We start from the raw sequence: 22223 nt of genomic DNA, 5'->3' as shown, positions 1-22223 counted from the left end.
AGGAGATAGATCGATAGATCGATAGGTCACCATCAGAGCATGTGAATATTGTGTGTCTAATGTGTAATTACAACGTTGATCATGGCTGAACCCCAGTCCTGCAGAGCAGTAGTTTGTTAAGACCTACACAATATCACAGCTTAATTGTGAAATAGACACAAATGACTTATTCGAAATTCGTGACAGGCACATGAAAAAAAAAGAGTATTGCACAATTTTCATCACAACGCATTTTGTGTGTATTACATGATTTTCTTTCTTCATAACGCATTGGTGTACATTACACAAATTCAATTTTTTTGTGGCTAATGTTAGGTAGTCTAGCTAGGTGGCTAATGTTAGCTAGGCTAGGGGTTAGGGGTTTAGGGGTTTAGGTTAGTTAGCATGCTAGCTAAGTAGTTAACAGGTTCAATTTAGGAGTTAGGATAAAGGGTTCAGGTTAGGGGAAGGGTTAGCTAACATGCTAAGTAATTGAAAAGTAGCTAGAAAGTAGTAAGTAGTTGCAAAGTAGCTAATTAGCAAAAATGGTAAAGTTATCCGTGATCAGATTTGAACACACAACCTTTGGGTTGAAAGACGTTCACGTTACATGCCAACCCATCCTCCCTGACCAACCTCCCTCCTATCATTTCTGTCTTAAGTAACCCACTGTCCTCATCTGTGATTGAAATGCACTCTATACAAAACCGTAAACTGCACGCACAAAAATATACAGTCCAATAAGCAATGTATGTCTATTTCACAATAATCTGTGATACTGGGTTGGTTAGACAGACCCATTCTCCCACCACCTTCTGCCTATTCACATAGCTGACGTTGGAGTCCTGTTGTAAAACTAGCAGTTTACCAGTCTGTCTGAGGGATGATTATGAGGCCTACTGAAATGAGCCCCCCTCCTATGATAGAAAAAGGGAATCTAGAGCACCATAGTTTTGCTGAACTCTTTCAATGAAAAAATACTGATTTGGAGAGATTTCAGCATCCTGTCTTCTTTTTCTGTGTTCCCCACTCTGTTGAATGCAGCAACACTTTGGAGGTATGTCCTTGTATGACCGTGACGATTGTCTGAGGTATTTCTCTCACCATCAGTCGTGTGAGGTGGCAGCCCAGGTTGGGAGAGTCGATGAAGCCGAGGCCGAAGACCCGGACGCTGCGACAGTCGAACGCTCTGATGTCACACAGACCACTGTTCTCCAGGTCTGTCAACTCCACGGGCTGACCTGAGGAGAGAGGAGAAAGGGATGAGAGGGGAGAGGAGAAGAGAGATAGATCATCAGAGTTGAGGAAAGACGGAATGGAATATGTGTAAGTGAGGAAGCGCCAAAACAGAAAGACTCAATATGCAAGTCTAGTGCAATTACAAGCCCACTCGCTAACAAACCAAAATGGAAGATTCACCAATTCAAGGGCACTCATGTATACATTACGTATGATGTGACAAAATGGCACGTTGTCCATGACTACAACACAGTTAGTACATTTGCAGAGACCGTCGCAATAAAAACATCACCAGCCAGACACAAAGTCGTAGAATTGGGAGGTCGTGTTCAAGTACATTGTCATGAAGCAGCAAGCTGTTTTATAATACCTGCCAGAATGAGTTTAACAAAGAGTCCCTTTGACTCTGTCTGCATAAAGTACAGTACTAGTATGTCTGCCTCCTTTGATTCTAGTTTGATTCTACTTTCTACAGAAAACAAGGTCCTAAGTGATATTAAACTCTTGAAGTCGATGGCATTTGCTTGAATAAGAATGACAACAAACAATCAACACAAAAGAGGAAACAATTCCCCTTCAATGTCCCCTCCTCCCCCTGTGCTCTGGCCCAGGGGGAGACTTGATGCTCGCCTGTGATCAGTTGAGCTATTAGCTGGATTTATTGGCGCGCCCTGCCATATTCCCCTAGGACCCTGATCCCAGATCAGCTACTATAAATCACACAACACACAGAGAGAGGTCCACTACCTGGTGATAAACAGCATCCTACTATCTCCCATCTCTCAATCAGGATCTATGTTCACGAAGCATACCAAAATAGGAGTACTGATCTCGGGTCAGTTTTGTCTTTTGCATTATAATTATATGGACCTTTGTGGATGTGGATTAGGATTACTCACTGTATCCAATATTAAAAATAACTTGAGACTGCAGTAGTCTAATGTTGCAGACTTAACAACAAAATGACCAATAAGCTGGTGAAATCCAATTTTAAGATAAGATGTTTTGATTCAAATTATGCCCAATCTCTGAGCAGTTTGCAAGTGAATACTCACTGATAGCCAGGCTGCAGTCGTAGAAGCTGTGGCCAGGATAGCATTGACAACCCCACTCAGTGCACTGGCCGTTCCCGTTGCAGAAGTTGGGGCAGCGCAGTGCGGTGAGTACCGTCCCAATGATCCCCTCAACCCCCTCCAGCCCAGCCCTGGACTCCCCCAGCTCCAGGACCCTCTGGGTCCGGTTCTCCAATAGCCTCCTCTCACACTCGTTCTCCAGGTAGTGCACCAGAGCCTCCTCCCAGGCCAGGTCATCCTACAACATCAAGATCAGTAAGTTCAAGTTGAACTGCACTCACATTGCAGTCAATATGGAAACTGAAATCCATGAGCATACTGTACAATTGGCTTAACAAAAGGGCAGACAAGACCTATACTAACAAGTTACAAAATCAACAACGGTAGTGTCCAAAATGACACAAGATTTCCTCGCCCTTATGGGCTCTGGTCAAAAGTAGTGAACTATATAAGGAATAGAAGGTCATTTCAGACACAGACACAAACAGAAATACCTTGAGCTGCAGATCCAGGATGCACAGGTCCACTGCCTCATCCAGCCTCCGGCCTAGCAGCCCTCTACACACTGTTCCCACCGTGGAGTTCCCCAGGGCTAGCTGGCACACCTCCAGGGCCTTGACCGAGGTAAGCCCACTCGGGGTGGGCCACACAGGCTGAGCCACTGGTCGCTCTGCAGACAGGTGGTGGTCCTCAGGGAAGAAATAGGCTAAGCTCTCCAGGTCCGCTTGGCTCAGGGACTGAGAGGTGAAGATGGGCTGGAACTCGTACAGCGCCTGATAATGACGAGTAATAAGAGCAATAATGACAATAACAACAACAAAGGGCCATTCAAATAAACTCAAGGACAAAATAGAAGAAAATAATTCAAAGGATGAGCACCTGTCTCTTTGTCTTGGGCCTGTTGTCGTCTACGGCAACCAGGAAGTCTCTTCTGAGCTCCCTGTCAACCTCTCTCTCACTCTTATCACCGTGGTCCCCAAACCCACCATAGTCCACCATCTGGGAACTCGGCTGTTTGTGTATCTCCATAGGCAGAGCTGGGCCGTTCAGGATGGACACTCCCTGGTGGTCACTTTGTTCTGGCTCAGAGCTACTAATGTACTCAGTGGTAGTGTCCACCCAGGGGAAGACAGAGGTGTAATCCACGTTGTCATGAGACTGGCACTGGGCCTGGTGCTGGGGTGACGAGGGGTTAAAGTTGTAGTGGCTATCGCCAGTGTGGCCCGTGGTGAAATGCAGAGACATGCTGTAGCCCTCCTGACACCGACAGAAAGGCCGTAGTTCCTCCACCTCCATTACAGGGGGCATGGTGTCAAATAAGCTCTCCCCCGCGGCTAGCCTGACACGAAGAAGAAACAGAGGGATATGGATCAGACAACGAGCTATCTCATCAGACTCTGAATTAGAGTAAGCCTTGGGGATAACACAGGATTTGATAAAGGATTTCTTTTCTCATGCCAGCTAAAATAGAAAAGGTAACCCAAGGTTATTACGGAACAACAATTCACTTACAAACTAAATGACAAAAAAGGAAAGGGGTGGGGGATTGTACACTGAACAGTTACTAGCTCAGGGGACCACTCTCAGATCTATATAGAATCATTAATAGTTACCTCCATTCCTCCACAAAGCGTTCTTGTTCAGTGCTCCCATAGGTGGTCCCATCAGGTCCATGGAAGTCGTTGTGACCGTTCCGGTCGAACGTCCCACAGAGTCCTGTGGTACTGCTGTAGTCCACACTGGGAGCTCTGATTGACAGGCTCATCCCCCAATCACTGATGTCCGCCCTTACAAAGGCCCCAGATGGAAAGATCAACTACAAAAGGAATAAGAAGGGATAAAAACGTCTGCTAAATGGCATATATTATTATATATTATAAAAGTAAGAGTTCACTTTTATTACACCCAGACGCCAATTCTAACAGATCTTAATGCAAACTGCATATTATAGAAAGAGTTCACTCATTGTTTTCCTGTGTGGATCAGTGTAGTACATACTGGGACTCATCAAAACAACAACATCAAACTCCAAATCTTTCTATCTGGTGAACTAGTGTTGGACATTACATTACATCAATCGTACAGTGTTGCAGATTGCCGCGAGCAGAAATGTGTTTTCCCATGACTTGTAAAAGTCGTTTCATTCAATATTGGGCTCATTGGGCTCACAAACTCACACATCCCCTAAACCTGTCTAGACAGTGAGGGAGGAAACAGCCCATAAAAGTGGTTTTAATGACTTTAGTAAAAAAGCATGAGCTGACGCATAAACAAAAATGCTTGAGAATTTCTTTTACAAAAAGATAGAAAGTCGCCTCCTGGGTGGCGCAATGGTCTAGGTCACTGCATCGCAGCGCCAGCTGTGCCACCAGAGACCCTGGGTTCGCGCCCAGGCTCTGTCGCAGCCGGCTGCGACCGGGAGGTCCGTGGGGCGACGCAGAATTGGCCTAGCGTCGTCCGGGTTAGGGAGGTTTTGGCCGGTAGAGATATCCTTGTCTCATCGCACACCAGCGACTCCTGTGGCGGGCCGGGCGCAGTGCGCGCCAACCAAGGTCGCCAGGTGCACAGTGTTTCCTCTGACACATTGGTGCGGCTGGCTTCCGGGTTGGATGCGCGCTGTGTTAAGAAGCAGTGCGGCTTGGTTGGGTTGTGTATCGGAGGACGCATGGCTTTTGACCTTCGTCTCTCCCGAGCCCGTACGGGAGTTGTAGCGATGAGACAAGACAGTAAATACTAACAATTGGATACCACGAAAAGGGAAGAAAAAGAAAGTCGCACAAGCAATATATTCTCCCAACAATTTAATGGGTAAACCTACTTGGTAAAAGTAATCCCGTTAAATGAACCAATACCTACTGTAATTTTCTTCCCCTGGTGAGATTCATGGATCTTGATCCGATACTGACTGGAGCCTCTGTTATATCCTCCCAGGTTCTTCAGAGAGAGCTGGGGCCTGGTCTCCTGAAGCTGACCATTACACATGTCCAGCATGACCACCTTAAAGGACCACAAAATAAAAGAAGTAATTGACTGTATTGTGTTATCCTTATAGTTCTCTACTGTATTTACAAGCTGTATATACTGTATATATACATTTCTTTAACCATAAAAGCGGCAACATATTTTTTAGCTTAAAAGCGCCAATTGTGGTGTCTTTTTTTTTTACCCCAAATTGGTAATGATTGCAAAGAGACACTGTCTGTCAGCAAGTATCGCTTTTTGTTTTATTAACCGATGAAACACAAGTAAACAGTTTAAATTCCCCAAAATAAGCATATATATAAAAAAAAGTCATACATTTACAATCAAAATGTGATATTTCAAAATATAAGTTTTGAATGTTTTCCATGTTTTAAGAGATACTTTGATCAATTTTATTCATAGCCACTTGCTATGAACATTTGTCTGTTAGTCATTCAAAGTGTTTCTGTGGTACTCAGAGGCTGACAAATTGGCGATTGAGCCACCAAAATGGGTGATATGGGCGCCATCAGACTTTTAGCTCTAACTCTGGAATGCTATGGGTTATCAACTCAGTTCAATTTGCATATCAAAGATGAGACTCTCCAATTGGTATCGAGATATTGAATGAAAGCGCATTTATGTTTTTTTTTTATACTGGCTGCCACACCCTCCCGGGGTCCAAATCTGGGGTGGCTCCATAGCAAATCAAATCAAATTTTATTAGTCACATGCGCAGAATACAAAGTAGACCTTACAGTGAAATGCTTACTTACGAGCCTCTAACGAACAGTGCAGTTTCAAAAAATACGGACAAAAAAAAGATACAAGTAAGACGTAATTAAAGCAGTAACAAATAACTATATATATATAGGGGGGATGCCGGTACAGAGTCAATGTGCGGGGGCACCGGTTAGTTGAGGTAGTATGTACATGTACAGTAGGTAGAGTTAATTAAAGTGACTACGCATAGATGACAACAGAGATTGGCAGTGGTGTGGAGATGGGAGGGGGAGGGGGAGGGGCAATGCAAATAGTCTGGGTAGCCATTTGACTAGATGTTCAGGAGTCTTATGGCTTGGGGGTAGAAGCTGTTAAGAAGCCTTTTGGACCTAGACTTGGCGCTCCAGTACTGCTTGATGTGTGGTAGCAGAGAGAACAGTCCATAACTAGAGTGGCTGGAGTCTTTGACACATTTTAGGGCCTTCCTCTGACACCACCTAGTAGAGATGTCCTAGATGGCAGGAAGCTTGGCCCCAGTGATGCACTGGGCCATTCGCTCTAACCGCTGTAGTGCCTTGCGGTCGGAGGCTGAGCAGTTGCCATACCAGGCAGTGATGCAACCATGCTCTCGATGGTGCAGCTGTAGAACCTTTTGAGGATCTGAGGACCCATGCCAGATCTTTTCAGTCTCCTGCGGGGGAATAGGTTTTGTCCAGCCCGCTTCACAGCTGTCATGGTGTGCTTGGACCATGTTAGTTTGACACCAAGGAACGTGAAGCTCTCAACCTGCTCCACTGCAGCCCCGTCGATGAGAATGAGAATATCTATATCTGTTCAGGGTACATACATCTACCTCTGTGCCAAATTTGGTGCTTTTGTCACAAAGTTTCCTCTTGAGACATTTAAAGCTTAGCCACGCACCACTAGTATAGAAAAGAGTGATTTACGTTTCATTCCTCCATTTGACCTCCATTTGACGACTTCTAGGGTTAATTTTCAAATCAATTAAATTAATCTATGAATCATTCATTCAATCAATAAATGATTTCCTCAAACCATCTTGCCTGATCAATGTGTAAATGGGCGTGTTAAACTATAGTGCTTTGTGTTTTATGTTGTAAATGTGTCTTTGTATTCAACTTCTCGTGCTGCCGTTTTTGGCCAGGTCTCTCTTGTAAAATAGATATTTAATCTCAATGAGACAAACTTGGTCAAATAAAAGGTACAAAAATAACAATTGAATGAATCAACCTCGTTTCCCTCCCTGGCCGCCACTCCACAGTTGCAGGACACAGCGTAATGGCGGCTGCCACAGTCCCACTGACGAGCCTGGACCTCGAACGCTCGGTGGAGGCTCTTGTAGAGGAGGAAGGTACCCGTCTGTTGGTTCTCATAGCGTCTGGTGGGGAGAAACAGGTCTTAAAACAGGGGTGATAAATTGGACTGATATCATAGCTGTGATGTTCTTACTTGAAAATACCAAAACAACATATATGTATTGGGCATCTTGCTCGTGAAAATGTCTGTGGCAATTTGTTAGAATTGAACATGTGCATCAAATAAGTTCAACTTAAAGTTATTTTACTGGCAAGTTCAAATAAATGGTAAGACCTAGTTTCCAATAATTATCATCGAAAAAAAAAACACCTTTCAATCTAATCAAGCAAAAAGGGTATTTTGATTATGGGATCTAGAGATTGCATAAGCACGATGAAGGTGAAGCAATTATTTAAAAATAATTAGGATTTAAAATGTTCTATCTATTTAGAAGGTTATGGACTGGTCCCCTTTGGACCTGTTCAGTCTGAAAAACATTTTAAACATATTTATCTCTGATTAGTGGGTGTTTTTTGCAATGTTTTCAAGTACCAGCTTTGAGAGTATAGTTAATAATAATAATTACAGGAAAGAACTTAATCAGTTAGCAGGAGGTGGAGTGGTGATTTAAATAGCTCTTCTTGATCATTAAAATCGGCCAAAACAAGGTAATGTGGGGGAAAATGCATAGTAAATGAGAACAATTTTGAAACACACTGTATTTCAATGTACAAGAAGGTCTATTGGGTCTAGTCTCCAAGTCTGTATGTAACACACGAATATATAATAATAATATATGCCATTTAGCAGATGCTTTTATCCAAAGTGACATAAATCGTAAATCTAAAGTGATTTACATAATGGGTGGTCCTGGGAATCTAACAAGCGACATGCTCTACCAACTGAGCAACAGAGGACACAGCATGCTAACCACCAATGCCCCAGTTACCTACCTGCCATCCAACGTAATGATGTGTGGATCAGTCAGAGAGTAGCAGCTTGCAGTGGGAACATCTTGAACTGTGACCTACAGAGGTATGAGGAACAAAGCTTGGCGTGACCCACTCTGGTCGTGCTGATTAAAGTGTCTGCAACAGCACAGGGCTTTCGTGAGCATGTGCGTGTGCGTTAGTGTCTGAAAAACAGGCCGAAATGCTTTCATGTCTCACTGGCTTAAAACACTAAACACAGATGTGGCTAGCCTGACTGCATGACTGAATGATGACAAAACAAAGGGGAAGTCGAGCGGTTTAGGAGGACACAACGGGTTTTGCTACATGAGTAATGCTAAGACTTAGTTTAAAGGAAAGAGTGGAAGCCCACGTAGAAAAGCAGTGTGAGTGATTTGTCGTTGGTTCATAACAGTCTTCTCTTTAACCATGTAAACACTGTGGTGCTATGTCATGCAGACATTTACTGCAGTTCTGTTAGTGTTATAAGCAGCTGTTCTGAGGCTTACAGCTACATTATCTCTCTCTCTCGGACCTTGAGTGGAGTGGGCTATAGCCCATCCGGAGGCAGGGTTTGCAGAAAAAAAAAGTGAATTAGAATATTCCAAAGTTCTAATTCCATTGTAGTGTTGTAATGTGTTCTAATTATATTTCTATGGGTCTCCCGGTCGGACCTTGAGAGGTGTGGGGCTGTAACCCCTCCAGAGGCGCGGTGCGTCAGAGCGTGGCGTGGCGCTGAGTAGGCTGGGGCGGTTGCCGTCGCGGGTGAAGTCTGTGACGGCGGTGAGGGTGAGGCTGGCCCAGGCACACCCCTGTCTCCGGCTGCAGGCTGCAGTAGGCTGCAGCTCCACCTGGCAGGTAGACAGGGCCATGTTGGGGGCCTCCACGCTGGGATCCAGGCTGTCTGGGAGGGCAACAGGACACATAACAGTGTCTGGTTAGTAAATACCCCCACAGAGCTGCAAGACAGATAGCCTGAATATGAAATCAACCCCTAGCCCCTAGATCTGAGAAAGGATTGGATGGGTGTAAACAAACAGGAATTAATCACATGTTGAGTCTTTTGGTTTTAAACCCCTCTGGCACTAGTACAGTAAGCACTGGCTCACACAGTGGGGCTCCCGAGTGGTCTAAGGCACTGCATCTCAGTGCTAGAGGCGTCACTAGAGACCCTGGTTTGATTCCAGGCTGTATAACAACAGGCCGTGATTGGGAGTCCCATAGGGCAGCGCACAAGTGGCCCAGCGTCGTCCGGGTTAGGATTTGGCCAGGCTAGGCTGTCATTGTAAATAAGAACTTGTCCTAAACTGACTTGCCTAGTTAAATAAAGGTTCAATTAAAGAAAGAAAAACAAACACAGAGATGGCATGGTCATGGAAATTAGGCTATTCTAATTCTCACCTGAGTCACGGACACTCAGAGTGAGAGTGACTCCACATGGTCGGCCATGCTCTGTCCCGTAACAAGGGATAGGCACTGTACTGTGGATGGTTACAGCATGCTCTTTTCCGTCCTCCGCAATGTGCAGCACATCTGGAACAAACTGCAGGCAAAGAGAGAGAGAGAGAGAGAGAGAGGAAGCGAGAGTACAGACACACAGAGTACATGCAGTTCAGGAGGAGTTTAATGCTCAACAATGGATTATACACAACTTAGAGGTCAACCAACAACCATCCCAGCTTCAAACACATTCAGAACGATGAGGGTTTTAGTCAATTGCATCAGTCATGATGGTTTACCTTAATTCCAGCGTAGAAGCTCTCACTCTCTTTGGCCAGAGATTGTGTCCGGCTGGAGTTACCCAGTAACGTGGAAACACTGCAGGAGAACTGTAAAAAATAATCCTACGTTAAGAATGACACAAGTAGCTACTATCAAGTGTTCACCTGGCAAGTCAGTGACAAAGCTATCTATGACACAAATGAAACACCAATATTTTCCCTTCAAAAAAGCACAAGGCCATTAAAAATGGTCTTTCTAATTTGTGTTGGCTTGCATGTGTAATTCATCCAAACATTTCACTGAGTCATGTGGCTTGTAGGCTACATGAGCAATGTGCTAGGGCTGGAGCCGTTGTGTGTTTAACTCCCATCCTCAGTAAAGTAGTCACCCCTGATCTAGCCCAGCTGTGACATCAGCATGTGTGGAACAGAGCCTGATGAGTGAGGCCAGGCCTGCTTTGTACTGCACAGCTTGTCATGGATACACACAACTAGCATCGCACGTTGTATCCATCCACACATGGCTTCTAATGGCTAATACAGTAATTGCTATCTGAAGTTTCATGTTGTATTAGTCGTATACAGGATACACATGGTATTACACTGTCCAATGAAATGCTTACTTGCAGGTTCCTTCTCGACAATGCAACAACAATAAGAAATAAGAGAATATAAGAATACGAACATAAAGTAAATGGCTGAGTAGAATAGAATAAACATTTAAGCATAAGTATAATACAGGAAGGCACAATTTATAGTCCAATATTTACACGTGTATTGGGGAGGGGTGGATTTGGGGGCAACTGTTTAAATAGTGCAGTATTAACAATAGTAAATAACTATTGGTAGCAGCAGTTGTGATGTGTGTGTAGGATAACAGTTGGAGGTCAGGAGTCTGAACCCTTTGGAGTTGGCACTAGTGTGAGGCAAAGGTGTGTGCTTGCGGTGGTCCTATTCAATGTCTTCCTCCTGTGTGTCACAACACTCCTGCACGGGCCAAATTTCTTAAGCCGCCTTAGGAAGTAGAGGCGCTGTTGCACCCTCTTGACAACAGTGGTGATGTTGTTGGTCCATGTGAAGTCATCTGTGGTGTGGACACTGAGGAACTTAAAAATGCTGACTCTCTCTACTGCAGTCCCGTTGATGTGGATAGGGCATGTTCCCTCTGCTTCCTAAAGTAAACAATCAACTCCTTTTTTGCTGCCGTTGAGGTTTTGCTGCCGTTGAGGGAGAGGTTGTTTTCCTGGCACCACAATGCCAGGTCACTTACCTCCTATCTAGAGGCTGACTCGTCGTTGTTGGTTTTCAGGCCTACAACCGTGGTGTCATCAGCAAACTTAATGATGGAATTGGGATCATGCAAAGCCATGGCGTCACGGGTGAACAGGGAGTGTAGCAGAGGGCTGAGGACACACCCTTGGGGGGCCCCAGTGTTAGAGTCAGTGTGGTGGAGGTGTTGTTGCCAATCCTCACAGCCTGTGGTCTGCCTTTCAGGAAGTCCAGGACCCAGTTGCAGAGGGTAGTGTCCAGACCAAGGGCTCTGAGCTTGGTGATGAACTTGGAGGGAACAATAGTGGTGAATGCTGAACTGTAGTCACTGAACAGCATTCTTACATACTTTAGGTGTTCCTCTAGTCCAGATGCCTTAGGGCTGCATGAATAGCGATGGAAATGGCATCTTCCGTGGATCTGTTGGAGCGGTAGGCAAATTGGAGTGGGTCCAGTGTGCCTGGCATGCTGGCCTTGACGTGGGCCATGACCAGCCTTTCGAAGCACTTTACGATTACAGGAGTGAGTGTGACAGGGCGATAACCAAGATTACATGCCAAATGACTTTCTTGGGCACTGGGACTATGCTGGTCTCCTTGAAGCAAGTGGTGACTACTACTGTGACAGGGACCGGTTGAAGATATCTAATATCTGCGTTAGAAGAAGAGCCTCAATGCCACATACCAATTGCAAAGAAAGCATTTGATGGGAATCATGTGAAAGAGTCCTCGCAACAATTAAAAGTAAGAAAGACCAACCCTAAACTCAGTCTGATGTATTCCTCTACCCTTCCTGACCTCCTTTCTCTTCCCTGACAATCTGACACACCTTCTTCTAATCTTTTACATTTTCTACATGTTGAACCCCAGCCATAAAGGTCAAGAGGTCAACAGGATCCATCCATTGGTTAAGCCACCGAAGATGGTCAACCCCCATCACACAAACGCATGCATGTAAGCTCACACACACACACACACGTAACACACACACACGTCTGGTAGGCATTATTACCGTCTCCCCCAGTCTGAAGTGGACTCCGTCCATCTCCACCAATGAGAAGGTCTCCATGATAGAATCTTTCCTGATCTCCACCTTCATATTGGATGCCAGGTGTCGGGCCCAGACCACCAGATAGCCCAAGGGGAGTCCCGAGGTCTTCACCCCACTGAAGGTGCATCGCAGGTGGACACTGCTGCCCACCAGCTCTGGGATGATCACAGGCTTGTAGGATAATGCAGGGAGACTTGCTGAGGGATGAACAAAAGCTGATATCAAGGACCACCCAGACATGATTAAATAAAGAATAAATGTGAATAATATTTATTTGAGCTTGTTGTGGTTGTTTACCTTTGCATTGCCCATTGACTTCCACCTCACCCGTGGCACATAATTTAGGTCCAAATTCTGATATGACTAAAAACAAGAAAAATACAGTTTTTTATTTTTATTTCCTCAGTTCCACTATGTACTTAAAGGCTTTAGACCAGAGTGAACAAATAGAGCAGCAGACATATCTTAAGGCTAATAACAAATTCCAAATTCCAGCGAAGCAGTCACCCATACATCCATTCACAACAAACTGACAGTGATTCTGTCATTCTAATTCACCTTTGGCACAATATCCCATACACCCCTGGGTGGGCTGCAGGTAGTACAGGAGAAACTCCCCACAGTTGCGTACTGAGATGGGGATGCGGAAGAGGCAGCAGTCCTTGGTGCTCCCGTGGAAGAACTGCCAGGTGGCACAGGCCGAGAGCTGGCGGACCTCCCCTGGGCGGGGCAATGAGCTATCAGTGAGAGACAGCCACACAGGCGCCTGGGTGCCACATCTGTTCATCTGGAGAGAAGACAATGACCCGTATTTACAAAGCATCTCAGAGTAAGTGCTGATCGAGGATCAGTTTTGCCTTTTAAATTGTAATGGATATGAGGGGGGACCTGATCCTAGATCAGCATTCCTACTTTGAGACGCTTTGTGAAAAAGCTTCCACCTGTTCTGTAGCTACTCATTATACAGATTACACTCAACTTTTCACTGTAAAAAAAAACCCTGCAAAAAGCAAAAACCAAACACAGCTGTATTGAATGAGATCAGTTGTATGAACTCATTTACATGGGAATGAACCGTGTAATTCATACCTTGCATTGGTAACTACAGTTGGGATGTTTATAAAGAATAATCTTTATGATTCTCATAATACACCACACTTTAAATATTGGATGCACAACATGTTCCATCAAGAAAACCACTTGATTAAGTACATTATCTCCTGTAGTGGACAACGTAATTAATGAAAATCCCTTGCACTGTGAAGAGTTAATCATAGTTTTGCCTGTATCATTTATGTGAATGGTAAATAAAAGAGGCCCTAAAATGGAGCCTGGTGGAACCACTTTACACACTAGGGGCAAGACGGCATGGTTTAACAGCTTTAGCTTACTTCCACACAGCTGGTGGGCATCTCTGCAGGCTTGTTGTTAATGCTGAAGCGGTACCATCCTGGGGAGAGGGAGTGATCACAGATCAGGTCCTGTATAGCAGTGTTCTGCAGGTCACTGGAGTCAAAGTCCACGCTGCGATACGGGTTTCTCAACATGCGGTAACCTCCCGGGTAGCACTCTGGAGCTGGGGGAGGCAGAAGGATAAAGTTAGTAAGAAAATACGTTACATTCATTTTTTTTAAAGATGAACGTATTTGGAATATAGGAGTCTTTCTGGGTAGTTACTGTGATGTCAACCTGGACTGTGGAGGGAGGAAGGGAGGGAGGGATGGAGGAAGGGAGGGTTGGAGGGAGGGAGTGAGGAAGGTAGGGAGGGTTGGAGGGAGGGAGGGAGTGAGCAGGGCATGGTACCACAAAAAGGTAGCAAAATATGTCATCCCAGTGGCTCTATAACTTCAGTCAGTTCCTTAAAGGGTTGAACTAGAGTTAATTTACTGTAACGTTGAGAGGGAGAGATGAGGAGGGTATATTCAAACAGGTAAAAATAACACTCATTCATTTACCTAATTCCCCTCCTTTCTAAACTCACCCCTGGAGGGTTAGACAATAAAGCCAGCGATCCATGACAGGTTCTGAACATAGCTCTCAGCTGAAGGCTAAAAATGGAGAGAAAATGACTTTAAAGTCAGACCTCTCACATCCTATGTCCATTCAAGTGTCAAAGAACCTGCACCAATATCACACTTCCCTGTCTGTAAATTGAAAATGGGTCAAAACGACTAGGACTTCAGGATATCAGTCAGAGCTATGACAGAGGAATAGGAAGGCCTTACTGCGTTTCTACCTAATGAAGAGCATACTTTAGAAATCCTACCTAGGTGACCATATTATGAAATGTATGTTGAATGATCAATCACAAAACATGGCATGTAGCACATTTCTTACAGTACCCCCAAATGACGTTACATATTTCGCATCAGTTGGATGCGGCAACAGTCTGCTCCCCTGGGCTAATGATGAAGGTTTGTCCTGGGGTGAGAGTTCCCTAGAGACTATTTATGAGGTTACCTCCCTACCGCACTGTAAACTCTGTTAAAGGCCAATTTGACTAGGTTTACCCAACAGCAACAGCCTCTCCTTTCCTCTCCTCTGGAAAACATGGCTGTTTGGAAAACCTTTGACCTTAGTGCTGGGAGAGAATTAGTTCCCAGACACAGACACAGACGAGGTGTAAAGCTACCAGACAAGGTGGGTGTATGCAGAGAGATAGAGGATTTGTAAATACAACACATTTGGACGGCAAAGAAATATAAATACACATTTTCAGTGCGGCCCTCCGGACCTTGTTGAAGACTGAATGTGGCAAAATGAGTTAGACACCCCTGCTGTATGGAGTAACTTGGTTGGATGGAATTTGGTATTTGGTATTTTATTAGGATCCCCATTAGATATTGCAAAAGTAGCATCTACTCTTCCTGGGGTCCACACAAAACATGAAACATGACATAATACAGAACATCAATAGACAGCTCAAGGATAGAACCACATATATATTTTTTAAAGGCACATGTACTGCAGCCTACATATCAATACATACACACAAACTATCTAGGTCAAATATGGGAGAAGCGTTGTGCCGTGAGGTGTTGCTTTATCTGTTTTTTTAAAACCAGGTTTGCTGTTTATTTGAGCAATATGAGATGGAAGGAAGTTCCATGCAATAAGGGCTCTATATAATACTGTACTTGAATTTGTTTGGGGACTGGGAAAAGACCTAGTGGCATGTCTGGTAGGGTAAGTGTATGTGTCAGAGCTGTGTGGAAGTTGACTGTGCAAAAAGTTTGGGATTTCCAACACATTAACGTTTCTTATAAAATGAAGTATTGCAGTCAGTCTCTTCTCAACTCTTAGCTAAGAGAGACTGGCATGCATAGTATTTATATCAGCCCTCTGATTACAATGAAGAGAAGAACGTGCCGCTCTCTTCTGTGCCAGTTGCAGCTTAACTAGGTCTTTCCTTGAAGCACTGGACCACATGACTGGACAATAATCAAGATTAGACAAAACTAGAGCCTGCAGAACTTGCTTTTTGGAGTGTGGTGTCAAAAAATCAGAGCACCTCTTTATTACGGACAGACCTCTCCCCATCTTTGTAACCATTAAATCTATGTTTTGACCATGACACTTTACAATCTAAGATAATGCCAACTAATTTGGTCTCCTCAACTTGTTCAAAAGCCACAATATTCATTACCAGATTAAGCTGAGGTCTAGAACTTAAGAAATGATTTGTACCAAATACAATGCTCTTAGTTTTAGAGATGTTCAGGACCCGTTTATTACTGGCCACCCATTCCAAAACAGACTGCAACTCTTTGTTAAGGGTTTCCGTGACTTCATTAGCTGTGGTTGCTGATGCATATATGGTTGAATCATCATCATACATGGACACACATGCTTTGTTTAATACCAGTGGCAGGTCATTGGCAAAAATAGAAAAGAGGGCCTCGAGAGCTGCCCTGCGGTACACCACACTTTACATGTTTGACAATAGAGAAGCTTCCATTAAAGAAAACCCTTTGAGTTCTATTAGATAAATAGCTCTGAATCTACAATATGGCAGAGGTTGAAAAGCCATAACACAAAAGCTGAGACTTCATCTAAAATGGCACCCTTTTCCCTACATAGTGCAATACAAGTGCATTATATAGAGAATAGGGTGCCATTTTAGACACAGAGTGGGTGACACACAACAACAGGCTCCCCATCATGATCTGACCTATGACCCCAACCATGGTGCTGCTAGTGAAAGAATGCTTTGTTGTCTCATGAAGAGATGGCCATCAGAGTCCATTCTCAGGGCAGTTGTTTAGTGGTTTAACTCTCTGGCTACACACACACATGCACAAATGCACACACACATACAGGCACACGCACACATGTGCGCACTCACCAACACACACGCCGTGCTGTGTTGAACTGAAGGGTCAGGGCCCATTCTTTGATTTATTTGTTGTGACAACTCTGCTGAAGGAGCAAATTGGATGTGGGAGAGGAGAAACACCAAGGAACTAGTGCTTACTTTCCCTAATGGTATAACTACTAGTCCCCTGCACTGTGTAACCCAATTACTCAAAACCTTTGAGTAAACCCGTTGCACTTAAAAGGATACTTCAGAATTTTGGCAATGAGGCCCTTTATTAACTTCCCCAGAGTAAGATGAACTCGTGGATACCATTTCTTATGTCTCTGCGTACAGGCAGTTTGAAGGACGTTGCTAACTTGCGGTAGTGCAATTGCTAACTAGCGTTAGCATAATTACTGGAAGTCTATGGTATCTGCTAGCAGATACACATAAGTCTATGGTATCTGCTAGCAGATACACATAGACTTCCAGTCATTGCACTCATGCTAGTTAGCTTTGGCTTGCGAAACTATATCTAATTTCCTTCATACTTGACACAGAGACAATTTAATGGTATGTACAAGTTCATCTAACTCTGAGGAAGTATATAAAGGGCCTCATTGCCAAAATCCCAAAGTATCCCTTTAATATACAGTGGGGCAAAAAGTATTTAGTCAGCCACCAATTGTGCAAGTTCTCCCACTTAAAAATATGAGAGGCCTGTAACTTTCATCATAGGTACACTTCAACTATGACAGACAAAATGAGAAAAAAAATCCAGAAAATCACATTGTAGGATTTTTAATGAATTTATTTTCAAATTATGGTGGAAAATAAGTATTTGGTCAATAACAAAAGTTTATCTCAATATCTCAATGTTTGGGATCATTGTCATGCTGAAAGACCCAGCCACGTTTCATCTCCAATGCCCTTGCTGATGGAAGGAGGTTTTCACTCAAAATCTCACGATCTCATTCATTCTTTCCTTTACACGGATCAGTCGTCCTGGTCCCTTTGCAGAAAAACAGCCCCAAAGCATGATGTTTCCACCCCCATGCTTCACGGTAGGTATGGTGTTCTTTGGATGCAACTCAGCATTCTTTGTCCTCCAAACACGACGAGTTGAGTTTTTACCAAAATGTTCTATTTTGGTTTCATCTGACCATATGACATTCTCCCAATCTTCTTCTGGATCATCCAAATGCTCTCTAGCAAACTTCAGACGGGCCTGGACATGTACTGGCTTAAGCAGAGGGACACGTCTGGCACTGCAGGATTAGAGTCCCTTGCGGCGTAGTGTGTTACTGATGGTAGGCTTTGTTTGTTTGGTCCCAGCTCTCTGCAGGTCATTCACTAGGTCCCCCCGTGTGGTTCTGGGATTTTTGCTCACTGGTCTTGTGATCATTTTGACCCCACGGGGTGAGATCTTGCGTGGAGCCCCAGATCGAGGGAGATTATCAGTGGTCTTGTATGTCTTCCATTTCCTAATAATTGCTCCCACAGTTGATTTCTTCAAACCAAGCTGCTTACCTATTTCAGATTCAGTCTTCCAAGCCTGGTGCAGGTCTACAATTTTGTTTCTGGTTTCCTTTGACAGCTCTTTGGTCTTGGCCACAGTGGAGTTTGGAGTGTGACTGTTTGAGGTTGTGGACAGGTGTCTTTTATACTGATAACAAGTTCAAACAGGTGCCATTAATACAGGTAACGAGTGGAGGACAGAGGAGCCTCTTAAAGAAGAAGTTACAGGTCTGTTAGAGCCAGAAATCTTGCTTGTTTGTAGGTGACCAAATACTTATTTTCCACAATCATTTGCAAATAAATTAATTTAAAAATCCTACAATGTAATTTTCTGGATTTTTTTTCTCATTTTGTCTGTCATTGAAGTGTACCTATGATGAAAATTACAGGCCTCTCTCATCTTTTTAAGTGGGAGAACTTACACAATTGGTGGCTGACTAAATACTTTTTTGCCACACTGTATTGAACTTCAGTCGTCTCAGGCCAGTGGCACAATACGTTAATTTATGGTTAGATCAGAACTTCCGTTATAATAATTGGCCTGTACAGAGAATTAAGTCAAAACCACAAGTCCAAATGAGTGTGAAACCAAATCCAAACTGGCCTCCCTTGGGGGCATTTTGCTGCAGCAGGACAATCCACAGTTGAGGTCAGCTCAATGCTGATTGGCCAATTTTTTATATATTTTTTTTAATCAGCTTGAACATTTTGAGTAATGCCCCCACAAAGCCACTTCTCTAGTATAATTTCCCAGTGTGCTTTGCCTTTTTGAGTGAATTGTAGAGTTACCACCCATGAATGTATTTGTTAGTGACAGAGACATAGCTGCTGAATTCATTCATTTTCAGTCCTGTGGCCTTCACCAAGTGAGTTCCTAGGCAAATGTTATCATTATAATTCAACTCTATTCAGTATAAATCTCATATGGCCTTATTTTTTACCCTAATACAGTGGCCTGAAACTCATGGTTTATAGGCCACATCAGGCCTGCAAGTAGGGTTGCAAAATTCCAGTAACTTTCCCAAAATTCCCAGATTTTCAAAAAATCCTGGATGAAGGATTTCCAGGAATTTCCCAACCCAAAGTTCTGGAAAACCTCTGAAATTTACCAGAGTTTTGCAACCCTACCTGCAAGTCACATTATGCTGGCTTGCAAAGTGATGTGTAATTCCTATTGGAATCCAGCCAGAGTTAAGATATCCAACAGTTAAAATATTTATTCACCCACAAACTGCATTCGTTATGACTGCCAGGGTTAGGAACAGTGTGAGGAGACTACCTAAGCCATTTAAACTGAAACAACCATTTCAGTAACGGGTGCAAAAAAAATCAAACTAAATAGCATGTGTGGCATACGATTGTTTCATCAATCACTTAATGTCCATGCAAAAACACAGATATTAAATACAATTCACAAAAATCTACCTCTGTAATAGCCCATGCTAGGGAAAAAAGTACATTTGTTGTCATAACTTCTTAAAAAAAAGATCAGTACCGCACAAACAATTTAAACAATAATGATTTTTTAAATTTACTTTGTGTTCAATTTACTAGACGTTTTTGAGTAAAAAATGCCTTGGGGCTTACAGTGTTGGGGAGAAAACGTCCAACTCCAAGTCTACAATTTTCTATGTTTAAAATGAAATTCATTACATGTACTGTATGTGCTGTCTGTTCTGTACTGTCCCACATAGGCTATATTTACAACTCTGTATTGACATTGTTTTAAGGTTGTATTACTGGTAACATGGTTACAATCCTGTAAAGCTGCCCACGACAAAACTCCTTATGCATATCTACTTATCTACTTGTTGGCTGGTGGTGAGTGACAGGTATGCACGGCTTTAGAACTAGACACCAAATGACACAGCCACACAACCTCTAATTGTGTCCTCCTCAGCAACTGGCCACAGTGCCAAGTTCTCCAGCAGCTTGCATTTCTAAAACACTTAGGCCTACAGTATTATGCATTATATACAACTTACATTATAGGCCTACTGTAAGGTGTTGAGAAAGAGACCTAAGCAACACAGTGCCAAGTTCTCCAGCTGGTTGTATTTCTAGATCACTTATAATAATAGAGAGTCCAGTGCATCATTAGGTAAGGTGTCAAAGCACAACACTTGCCATAGACCTATACAGAGCTATGCCATACTATACTATGATTGTTTAACAGTATTTAATGTATAAGTAGAACAACAAAAGGCTGGTTTTAGGTACCAAGGGAGACATGTGTTCCACCTCCCCCAAAAGCAATCCAGACTGTAACTGTATGTAAGGCTATAATGATTTTCAGCCCTGCTATATTGTCTACGGATGTGTCCAATAAACTGCTGCTTTCTTACCATATGGTCCATACCGCCATATCACACTGCCTTAAATCTGATGCAGCTGTCTGACAATGGAAAAGTTTGGGAAAATGTTCTGATCCTCTCACGTCTTATCTGTGCATTTTTGTTATTAAAAAGTATCTGGAGGAGTGAAAGAACACTGACAATACACTTTGTTATATTCCCTGGATCATAAAAAATAATCAAACTGCAAAGCTCTCATCAGTCAACAATTGTGCGCTAAACTAAATTGTGATATCTTCCTTTTTTTATTAAGGGCAATAGTCGAGGCATTCACGTCTTACTGTACTTTTTTTTTTAAACGTTCTGATTTATTCGACTTACCTAACTGGGCAAGCGCTCTCAACTGCATCAAACAGAGAAACACAATGCGCAGATATCCCGGGACTGACGCCTGTAAGAGGCTGCAAACTACGCAATCCATAGTAGCGGTTCACAATTTCACCGAAGGAAAATATGCCACAAATTTTCACAGATGTTAGATCCCATTTGAGAATCTTCGAAAGTTTTCCAAATGTTCTTGAGTGACGAAATAGTTATCGTTTAGTTGTTTCGGAGCATCGGTTCAGAACCGTGGCTCCTCAGATTGTATTAAAGGTTGAATCCGTGGGTAGTTTTAGAGCGTTCTTTTCTTTTCAACCAACTTTTCCAATCAAGACACAACAAGTTGCTCAGTCTTACAAGGAGGAGGGAGGACAGCACATCCCGCCTTCAAGTCTCCATACTACCCCCTGGGGTGTAGGTGGACCCTCTTGAAGAATCCATACTGTAACAATAGTCTTTGGCAAATTCAACTCCTCCTTGACCAACAGGGACAAAAGCCTCACATATTTTTGTGGGATATCTACACTTTTTTTCGTGAATAGAAAAGTTATTACGGTTATACTATAATATACAAAATTATAATTTACCAATTTATGATGTTAGCTCAATGATAATTCGAATCATGTAAATTGAATCCAGCTTGTTGGTGTGATCTCAAAACTGATTTAGTCCACTGAGCTAAAGCCTAGACATTCGTTCTGGGAACTAACATAAGTCCTGGGAACTATTCCCACATGCTCCTTTTTCCATCTGATTTAGAATGCTACAGCTATGTTGTTTATTCTCACCGTTTATTCTCACCGTCAGGGTGACCAGCCAATAACACTGTAATCCCCTAAATGTATGTGAGAAGAATAAGCACTCTGTCGCCTGGAGAGAGAGATAGGGTCATCACACTGTCGACGCTGTGCCACAGAATGTGGCTCTGTCCCAATTTAAAGTTATTGCTTTGTCCAGATGCCATCTATTAGACTTGGCTTGCCCTCATTCTAGCCTGCTCTGGAAGTAGTAGTAGAGCTGGGGCTCTGCTGAATGGCATGGCCCTGCTACGGTCCTGCAGTGCCTCTGTATTCTCCCAGCCTCCCCCAGACAGATGCCCTGGATTAATGGTTGGAGACAGTGTCCTGGGGTGGTCTAGGAGTCACTGCGCAGCCAACGAAGCACTCGTATGCCGGTGACAGGATGGGTTCTGCTGTCCCACACGGTCTCTGTCCAGTAAACGTAGAACAAATACAGTATGGAGGGAAAGGGGTTGGAGACATACTGAAGGGCAGGTGCCTCCCTCTTCTTCCATCTGCCTCAAATCCGATTCCACAGACAGACTACCATGAGTCTGAAGTTGTGTCCTGGCGGTCTCCCTTAGCCAGATGCTACATGCCCTGGGTTAAGGGTGACAAGCTGGAAGGCAGGTGCCAACTTCCCCTCCTGTCTGCCTCTGGATGACCCAGGCC

The 22223-nt window shown here is 43.6% G+C and overlaps 1 protein-coding gene across 1 annotated transcript in view; it reads right to left on the bottom strand.

Annotated features, from left to right (window-relative positions):
- The window catches only part of si:ch211-246m6.5 (von Willebrand factor D and EGF domain-containing protein), a 48628-nt gene extending 27529 nt beyond the window's left edge, over positions 1-21099 (bottom strand). The window contains exons 1-16 of the mRNA XM_029660244.2: positions 20773-21099; positions 13674-13858; positions 12841-13069; positions 12580-12645; positions 12244-12479; positions 9982-10071; positions 9644-9785; positions 8917-9146; positions 8246-8319; positions 7227-7374; positions 5148-5288; positions 3905-4107; positions 3171-3630; positions 2786-3064; positions 2274-2529; positions 1084-1220 (exon numbers count right to left, since the gene is read on the bottom strand). Coding sequence (XP_029516104.2) covers positions 1084-1220; positions 2274-2529; positions 2786-3064; positions 3171-3630; positions 3905-4107; positions 5148-5288; positions 7227-7374; positions 8246-8319; positions 8917-9146; positions 9644-9785; positions 9982-10071; positions 12244-12479; positions 12580-12645; positions 12841-13069; positions 13674-13858; positions 20773-20872 — 2976 coding nt within the window. The 5' untranslated portion in view covers positions 20873-21099. The remainder of the gene's footprint in view (positions 1-1083; positions 1221-2273; positions 2530-2785; positions 3065-3170; positions 3631-3904; positions 4108-5147; positions 5289-7226; positions 7375-8245; positions 8320-8916; positions 9147-9643; positions 9786-9981; positions 10072-12243; positions 12480-12579; positions 12646-12840; positions 13070-13673; positions 13859-20772) is intronic.
- Positions 21100-22223: the final 1124 nt, after the last annotated feature.

The sequence above is a fragment of the Oncorhynchus nerka genome, linkage group LG5 (genome assembly GCF_034236695.1).
Source record: "Oncorhynchus nerka isolate Pitt River linkage group LG5, Oner_Uvic_2.0, whole genome shotgun sequence".
Classification (NCBI taxonomy): domain Eukaryota; kingdom Metazoa; phylum Chordata; class Actinopteri; order Salmoniformes; family Salmonidae; genus Oncorhynchus; species Oncorhynchus nerka.
The sequence above is the reverse complement of the archived record's forward strand: the minus strand, read 5'-3'. Positions and strand labels throughout refer to the sequence as shown.